The sequence below is a fragment of the Coturnix japonica genome, chromosome Z, assembly GCF_054131305.1.
Source record: "Coturnix japonica strain WE chromosome Z, WE-NBRP24, whole genome shotgun sequence".
Classification (NCBI taxonomy): Eukaryota; Metazoa; Chordata; class Aves; order Galliformes; family Phasianidae; genus Coturnix; species Coturnix japonica.
Genome location: NC_140702.1, coordinates 21,459,326 through 21,468,669, shown reverse-complemented (window position 1 = coordinate 21,468,669; position 9,344 = coordinate 21,459,326). Strand labels below are relative to the sequence as shown.

Sequence of the window (9,344 nt, the reverse complement as noted above, 5' to 3'; positions counted from 1 at the left end):
GAACATTGCTCACATGCTCTGACTGCTTGGGCCAAATCCCTGGGTTTTAGAGTCACCCAGGTGAGGCTGCTGGTTAACTCATGCTGTGTACAATCTGAGAAAGTACTGTTGAGAAAATGTGTTAGTTGAGGCAAGCCAGTAGGACAGTCTGGGTTACATCTCTTTCCCTAGCACCTGTGAGAGTGGGCAGGGAGATCAGATATTGAGCACCGACTGGGGAATTAGCAGCTCTTGAAAATCAATAGCATGGGGCACTCCTGCTTCTTGCTCAGGACATCTGTTGCAGGAAACAAAGGCTGGAGATTCCACTTGATTGGTGTCTCTTCCTCATTTACACTACGTGGGTTACCTAATTATTTTCATCTTCCTGAACATTCATTAATAAGGTATTATTATAGATAGATAGACAGACAGACAGATAGATAGATAAAGCCTTGAAAGTTGTAAAGAAAGAGAGAGAGAGAGAGAATGATGCAGATTATGATTCAATAGGAAGATATTAAAGGCTTAAAAAGCTGTATTGCTGTTCTAGCCCTAGACATATGATGTTAGTTCTTCCTTCTCATCTTTAGTTCTCCCATGTCACCAATTCTGCATTGCTGAGATCCTTTTCTGCCAATAAAATTTCTTCCTGATAGATTCAGCCACTGATCCTCTATAAATCTTCAGAATTTACTTGATTAAATAGTCCAAGAAGAGCTATATGCCATGCCTCAAGTAGTTTTGCAGTCTTCTTGACAAACTCATTGGCAACTAGGGACCACCATAAACAAACTCCCAGGCCATGCCCCATGCCAGCCCAGCACTGGCTTATCAGGCCACTCATGCAAGGTGGGAGGGGGAGGCGGTGCCAAGGGGAAGAGATAAGGGGTACTTGCTTTCTGGGGACCCAAAGGGAAAGAAACGCACATAGATATATATATCTTCACCTTTAGGATATCTTCTGTACCAGAGGGTGGTGGGCATGGAACAGCTCCCTGGGGCTGTGGGCATGGCCCTGAGCCTATAGAGCTCAAGGAGTTTCTGGACATTCAGACATAACTTGAAATTTGGATGGTCTTGTGTTGAGCCAGAGTTTGGACTTGATCCTTTTGGGTTCTTTCCAACTCAGGATATTCTATGATTATTTGAAAAATGGAGTTCAAACATTCCTCTGCTCTCTACCTGGGCTCCTACAACACATGCAAATAAGTCATTTCCATATATTAACAGTCAGGTCCTGTGTGACAAGGTAAACTACTGAACGAATACTGGAGCTGTTCAGTTTTCTGGTGAATTATAAGGTTCTATCCACCACTGAAGTGCTGAATATGGGCTGTTAGTATAGAAAAACTGCACTGCAGTGATGGATATACAGCTACAGTATCTTTTTTTCTGATAAATAAAAACAAAACATGAGCATCAGAGTGGCTGAAAACTCACCTACTATGTGATCTTTGAGTTTGGGCTTTTTTCCATGCACCAGTGTTCACATAACTCACAGACTAAACCCCTAAAATTCAATCGTTGTTATGTGAGCATCCTGTACAGAAGATGCTGGTGGGTGGGTCTGCGTGTGCTGAACTGAATCATTTTCTGAACTGTGATTTAAGAGCTTAAAAGCCAGGTCTGTAGCTTTGACAGCTGTAATTGCTTTCACTCGTGATACTCTGATACTCGATACCTAAAATCACTGCCTGTACTAACAAAAGCTGACTTGACAGACCTTCAAAGTTCATGAAACTGTCACTCTTATGAGATTAATATGCACCTGAACTGACCTGATACATTTTTTCTCTGGAAACAGAAAAGGTGGCGGATGACACAGGGAATAAATTACAGTTAATATTTACATTACTTCACTAATATTATCTGTTGGAATGTAATTCAAGACCTGCCAAAATAATTAATGTTCGTCTTTCTACTCTAATGCCTTTACAGCTTATTTTCTGCTTAGGGCTTAATTAAAAGATTAAAGACTTTACACAAATATTTCTTTCCCTGCAAAGATGCTTGAAGACACAGTGTGCACTGAAGCACGTTGGGTGCGCTACAGAATCCCTGCAAAGTCAACTCTGTCCTCTGCTAGAAGGGCACAGCACTGCTGCTATTGACACTGCATTTTTAACTCACTTGGTGACATAAACTGTAGAAGACTGGGCTCCTAATGAGAAAGCAATGGCTACTCTACAATAATGAGATTACTGTAAAGAAGGGTCATGAACATATTTTGATCACCTGTTCATTTTTTTCTGGGGACTCACATGGATCCGTGAGCTTCCTCTGTAAAGGGAAAAATGTCCAGGAAAAAACTACGTGAGTTAACTTCAGTTTACTTTCTTGCATGCATTTTATTATAAAACCTAAAACACAGATAAAAGCATTGGATTAAAAGTATGTATTTTAAAATTTTATAAGATATAGATAGATAGATAGATAGATAGATAGATAGATAGATAGATATAGATATATAAATGTTTATTACATACATTAACTAATTTATACGTGGCCCAGAACAAGTCCCCTTCACTCCACAGCCCAGCCAGCCAAAAGACTGGACATCCATGCTTTAGGCTGTGCTGCCCCAGCTGTACTGTGGACAGGCAATCAAACATCTTCAGCATTTTGAATGCTGTATAGTATGAAAAAGAAGGGAAAGAAAGGAAGGAAGGTAATACATTTTTACCATGTTTGCTGTCTTGTCCATTTCTCACCTCATGCCCATGGGCAGCAGAGCTCCCAGGTGACTGAAATTAAGCTGAAATGAAAACCCAAGCCAGCAGAGGTGTGATCACTGCTAAAGACTGTGCAGGGAATGCTGCCTTCTTGGTATAAAAGGTATAAAGGTATAAAACAGCTTTTTGCAGCGCTTGTAAACCTGGCTGGACACCTTAAGGTTTATTAAGACACTTGTCTTCTACAGTCCTGATTTTATTTCCTGTTTTATTAACAGCAGCCTTTAAAAGGCATTCGTTATTTTTGAATGCAAAACGTGGAATTCTATTATTCTTAAATCCGTGCTGGCTCTTGCTGACGATGCAGCTTAACAGCGAAGACAGGCAACATCAACGCCGTCTTTGCGCACATCTACCTCCCTCTAGTGGAAGAAAAGCCTCGGAAAATCAGCAAAGCGCACCAAGCTCACAAATATTGCGATGATTAATAGAGAAGGAATGTTGTCCAGCTGTTCTATCCACTCAAGAATGGCAATGGAGATCTACTGAATGCTAAGACTGCCTTGAGGAATCAAGTTCTCACTGTATTTTGAACAGTTCTTTCATTGGTTGTGCCAGGGAAGGTCCAGGCTGGATATAAGGAAGAATTTCTTCTGCATGAGAGTGGACACTGAAACGAGCTGCCCTGGGAGGCAGTGGAGTCATTACAGTCCCTGAAGGCTCTCAATAAACGTGGTGAAGAACTTCACCATAAGGAAGAAGGCAACGCAGCCACCACAGGCCGACACGTCCATCACCACAGCAGCGCCGCCTCCCGCCGCCCCCATTAATGGCGGCACGGAGCCGAGCCGCAACCACCTTCCTGTGAGGGAGGAAATGACGCCGATGGAGTTTCGTTTCCGTTTGGAGTTGTGAGGGAGCCGAGTGGTGGGGCTGCAGCCATGACCAGGTGGGCCCGGAAAGTGTCCGCTGCGGGCGGCAGGGCGCTGAAATCCACCCCGTGGGAGGAGATGGCTGCGGGACCTGTGGAGAGCGGGGCGGGGAGGAGGAATAAAAGGAAAAAAGCCTACCAGAACGAGGACGTCAATGGGTTTGCGGCCTACCTGGAGCAAGCGGGGAAACACCGGGGGGACGAGGAGGAGGAGGCGGTGGCGCTGAAGAAGGATCGTCGGAGGGAGAGCAGGAGGCTGAGGAGGAGGGAGGCGAAGAAGAACGCCATGGTGAGCACGGGGCTGGGTGGTGAAGGTGCGAGCATCGCAGCCTTAAGCGGGGTTGAATCCCTCAGTGCTCAGTTCCTGGGACACCGGTCCTGCGTGTGCTGCTGGTAGAGGAAAAAATGCATGTAACTTATTTTTTTATTTTTAAAGGTGTGTTTCCACTGCAGGGAACCTGGCCATGGTGTTGCTGATTGTCCAGCTGTACTGGAAAGTCAAGATATGGGTACAGGAATCTGTTACCGGTGTGGATCCACAGAGCATGACATTGGCAAATGCAAGGCAAAGATAGACCCAGCTGCTGGTATGATTGAAAAAGTTGCATTTCATGGAGTGCTTTGGTCTGAGTTTTCTTACTACTGATGTATTGATTTATGTTTAGCAGTTTATCTGTTTTGAAGACAGAGATTGATATGTTTAAAGGAGAACAGTATTGTGACAGCAAACCTGATGTTGCAGCTTAGCTATCCTATAATTATCATACTGCTCTTACAGAGTTGTTGGTGATTATGCAATGTTCTTAACTTTTGCCCTAAATTATGGAATTTTGCAGGTGCATTTCCATATGCAAAATGTTTTATCTGTGGTGAGATGGGACATCTATCAAGGTCATGTCCTGACAATCCCAAAGGATTGTATGCTGAAGGTGAGTGCAGTGACCTACTGCAAATGAAACATATTTTTCCTACGTACGTGACACAGAGCTAAGTAACATTTTGAACTAAGGAAGATCTTACTGGAAGCAACTTCCAAATGTCTTTTATTCTTGCTGAAGGCAGATCACATCTGCAGAATTCATCATTAGTATTTACTGTCCGGTGATTCCTATTTCAGTTTTAAGCTTAACACTAAATAGGAGGTGAAGTGCAGAGTACGAATGTTTGCTCACACTTGCAGCTTCAAGAGGATTACAAAGAAACTGTAATCCCTACTTGTATGTGGCCATTGTGTGTTTAAATTTATATACAGCTATATAGGGCTGTGCTACTACAGATGGGTGTTATCTGTAAGATACAGAGAGCCCAAGGAAGGTGTGTTTCAACATCCATTTAACAGCAGAAGAGTGGGTTTGTATTGGTTTATTTTCCAGCTTTATCTTTTAACAGGTGGCTGCTGCAGACTTTGTGGCTCTGTGGAGCACTACAGAAAAGACTGTCCGGAAAACCAGAACTTAGGTGAGATGCAGGGGATGGCATAGAATGCAAGTAGAGAGCTTTCAAGTAACAAGACTCACTTTCCCTTTAAGGATGTGTGCTTTTATTAAGGAGTGTAGGCAGAGGAGACAGTGAGTTGCTAGGCAGAAGTTGGACTTTCAGTTAAATAAAATCTAGCTTGTATACTTCTGAAGGTTGAATGAGCAAATGTGTATTTATGTTGCTGTTCAGTGTTAGCAGCTGTAGTAGAAAAAGTGCAGAACTGGATTCTTTTTCAGGCAGTTTGCATGAAGAAGCTGAATGTCGTGTCAGTTGCAGTGTGGTGGCTCTGGCAGCAGATAAAAGCTCCATCTGCAGGCAGGCATTAAAGTCATTCGATGTCTCAAATGCTGTGAGAGGAGACTGAGTCCAGACCTGCTAGATTTGCCAGCTAATAATCTGGTTTCATTTACCTCTGCAGAAAGAAAAGTACATTATAATTCTGCTTGACTGATTGAATTTTAGTAGAATGTGTGATGTTTACCTGAGCCCTCCTTTGTGGTAAGGCCATTGATAGAAAGTATTTTGATTAAACAGCTTCCTTTGTTCACTGATAGTTCTTTTGCTTTTTTTTACCTCTTGGCAAATCAGTTTGTACTGAATTCATCAGTATGAGTTACATGTTAGAATGCATCTTTAATATATTCATTATGATAGGGGTATACAACTTGCACACCAGGATGTGATCTGAGGGAATTTGTTCTTCTTAAACCATTAGAAGAAATCTGTTTCTTTCTGTTCCATATGTATGAATGTGAGATACTTTTTGTATCTTATATTGAAAAAAACAAAACCAGAAAATGAAACAAAAATCCTAACCTAAGGGAGGCAAAAATGCCCAAGGCCTGGAGAATGACACCGTTAAACATTTGTTGGTTGTTCTACTTACCGAACGTTTGGGTTAATAATATGCCAAAAGTTTCTAAGGAGTTTATGTGGAAAACATTTATAGAGGCAGTAGAGTTTTGTAGTTCAGTGGCATTTTCTCTCTGATCATGCAGATACGATCTAATCTAGGTGTTGTTTGAGAGAGCACTTGTGCCGTTCTAGATGCATGCTGGTTTGCTAGTTTGGAACAAGTGAGATTGAGTCTTAACTGGTCTTAACTCGGAAGTTTCTGATGTGAAAACTAGCTTTTACTACTGGCCAAACTTACCAGCCGTAGCAGATTGGTTTGTGCAGTGCCTGCTCAGGTAACTGCTGCAAGTATGTGATGTCTCTGTTGGGTTTCTGCGCACTATGTTAACAGCAGACTATTTTTGGATACTTAATACCCTTTGTAAATTGAAAACCTGTACATATGCTATAGGAGAAAAGTAATATTTGTGGGAAACAGCTGAAAGTCAAGCCAGCTCTTTCCACCAGAGGCTCCCGAGCAGTGAGTAGTGCTGACCAGCAAAGATACGCTATGCAAGGAGGCTGAAAAGCAACCTGTAAGAGCTTGCTCCTTTACATGAGTGGTTGCAGTCATTAATCTGCTTGGTCCAGTCTGAGATAGTGGTGAACACGTACATATGACAGTTAATAGGTGCTGATCTGTAGAGCCACTGTAATTTAGTAGGCAGTGTTGAAATAAAAATCCCTGCAACTCTTTCTGTGAAGGATATATGAAAGAGAACTGCTCAAAACAGTATTTTAAATGGGGGAGGGTTGATCTGATGATAGTGTTTATCCTTTCCATAAACTCTTGTCTCTTCCTATGCAGATCAGGTTACAGTTGGGCGATGGGCTGCTGGAATGAGTGCTGATGATGAAGGAACTACAGAAACACCAACGCTGCAGAAACCCAAAGTGAAAGTGCTGAAAGTTATTAATTTTTGAAAGCCTCTTCTGGGTGCTGAATTGCAGTGGTTGTACACTGCTTCACTTCGGTGTAGTGACTGCAGAGAGTGGATTGCTGCTTCCTGAAAACCAAGCACACTGCTGCTGCTGGGTTGCATCCCTACTTTTATTCAGTTCGATTCAAAGACCCGTCCAGCGTGCTGAAAACCTGGGAACAACAGAAGTGCATCAAGGGGATATTTTATCTGTTTTTATGTTTTGTTTTGGGTTTTTTTTTTGTTTGTTTGTTTTTTTTTGTTGTTTTTTTTTTTTGCAGGAAAGCTTTCCATCTGCTAATTTTCTAAAGAGGGAAACTGGTTTCCTCTGCTGACATGCTACTGCAATGAAAGCAGAGAGTTATGTGCATTTTGTCACAAGGCTTTATGACCACTGGATTTTGGTGGTCAGTAGTGTTACATTAAGGTGTTGATGTACTGAAGATGAATACAGTTACGCTGATGTTAAGTCTTCCTGCATTTCTCTGAAAGGGATTGTGGGCATTTTCTAAATACTAATTGGATACTAGATTGGTTTTATTTCTTAGATTTTGTACTCTGTTGTGCACACTTGAGCTGTCTGATGGCTGAGTTATCAGGTAAGGCTGCAGCCTATGTGATTTTGTGCCTACTGTCTGAAGAGCTTGGGGGCACAATTCCTGCTATACGTGATGGATCTGTCAATGTGTATGTGCAATAATCTGGTAGGTTATGCATCTTTGATTACCTGAGTACTTCACTAATAAGCCAAATCATGATCTTCCTCTTATATGCGTTATGAAACTCACCTGGAAAATACAATATCCCAAGTTGGATGGGAGCCATCACAATCATCTGTTCAACCCCTGGCTCCAGACAGGACCTCCCAAAATCCAAGCCCCATTTCTGAGTGTGCTCTCCAAATGCTGCTTGAGCTTTGGCAGCCTGGGGCTGTGCCCCCTACTCTGGAGAGTAGCTGTAAAGTCTCTGCCAGTAGCTGGAGAGCAAGGGAGCTTGTGTAGTTTACTTTTTAAGCAGAGCACTCAAAAATCTTGATCTTCAGTATTTATGTTCCTTGGGGTATCGGAAATAAACTTTCCTTTCTGTTACTTACATGTGCCTTCTTTATGGTGGAATTTTTTAAATGGTGAAAGCAGCCTCCACTTGGAAATTCTGGTAGATGTTACAAAGTTTCCTCAAGCCAAGGAAGGACAGAGTTCCTGCAGTATGTCTCCATATATTCTCAAGTTTCCTATGCATCTGACAGTGACAGAATTTTACTTGCATCTACATTGAACAAATGAGCACAATATAAGTAGCGAAATACATTCCAAGCTGTGCTCACATGCTGCTTTCATTCTGAACTGGGGTCTGGGCACAGCATTGGCAAGTGCTCTTCTGCATCTCTGTGCTTTGCTTCCCCTGCACTGTATGGATGTGGGCTGGAGCCCCTGTACCATCAGCCTTCTCAGCGCTGTTCTGCAGGCAGTGCTCCAAAAGCCTTACATGTGCCTTCTAAAAATTGCAGCTTGCATTATTTATTAATAAGCAGCCGTCTTTGACAGAAAGCTAAACAGTAACAACAATGTTGCTTCTAAATAATTAGTTATCATTGAAGTTAGTTCATAGAGTCCTGCTGCGAACACAGAACTAACGCCAGACAACAAACCTGAGCTCAGAACTGGGTTTTTAGATACTTGAGGACAATGCACTGAGGCTGTGAAACTTCACATTTCTTACAGAATAAAAGCAAATTTGTCTTAAAACATTTGTGTAAACGTGTTCTTTTTTCCTTCATAAAATGCTGATAAAGAATACAATAGGTAGAGCTCTTATTTTTAGGTTTCCTGATTCTGCTTTAGATATTAAGGCAGGTAATATGCTATACAGATTCAGTTCATAATAATCAGAGCACACATCTAAGTGGGGAAGAGGAATGGATTTGGATGAAATCACTGAATTATTATGAAGTGCAAAACTGTCACTTCAGTACAGACAAACATTTTGTAACAGACATTTATTCCAGCTTAAAAGGTATTCCCCTAAGCTAGGTTCAGTGCGTGTCTCTAAAGGCAGGCCGCAAATTGTGCTGCACGAAAGGCAACTCAGCGCCCAGCACAGAGCTCAGGTTCTTTGGCCCTAAGTTTTGTGCGTGCACTCGCAGCTGAACGCTAGGTGTCCCTGTTCACTAAAGACCGGCACTGCAGAGACGTACACTCACTCACTATCAGTATACCGCCTTCTGGGCACAGCAAGCATAACCACGACTAAGCTTGTGTCCTGTGAAGCTCCTGCAGGCAACGATCCTACCGTCAGCAGCCAAAGCAGAGAGCAGCTGCTTGTCCTGTTTGGGCTGCAGTGGTTTCTGTGCTGTGAAAAGGGCTGTCCTGAGGCTCCTTGTATCACAGATTTAGGAGCTGGATCACCACAATAAAACCTCTGAAACCATTTTCTATTTTTCATCTGGGAGAGGTTTCAAGATTCTTC

General features: G+C 42.4%; 1 protein-coding gene across 1 annotated transcript; it reads left to right on the top strand.

Annotated features, from left to right (window-relative positions):
• The first annotated feature begins 3,559 nt into the window (after positions 1 to 3,559).
• On the top strand, positions 3,560 to 8,623 carry ZCCHC9 (zinc finger CCHC-type containing 9). Its single transcript, XM_015849775.3, has 5 exons — positions 3,560 to 3,874; positions 4,022 to 4,172; positions 4,422 to 4,514; positions 4,975 to 5,043; positions 6,767 to 8,623. The coding sequence occupies exons 1-5, from the start codon at positions 3,596 to 3,598 to the stop codon at positions 6,880 to 6,882; spliced, it is 708 nt and encodes a 235-aa protein (XP_015705261.2). The 5' UTR covers positions 3,560 to 3,595; the 3' UTR covers positions 6,883 to 8,623.
• Positions 8,624 to 9,344: the final 721 nt, after the last annotated feature.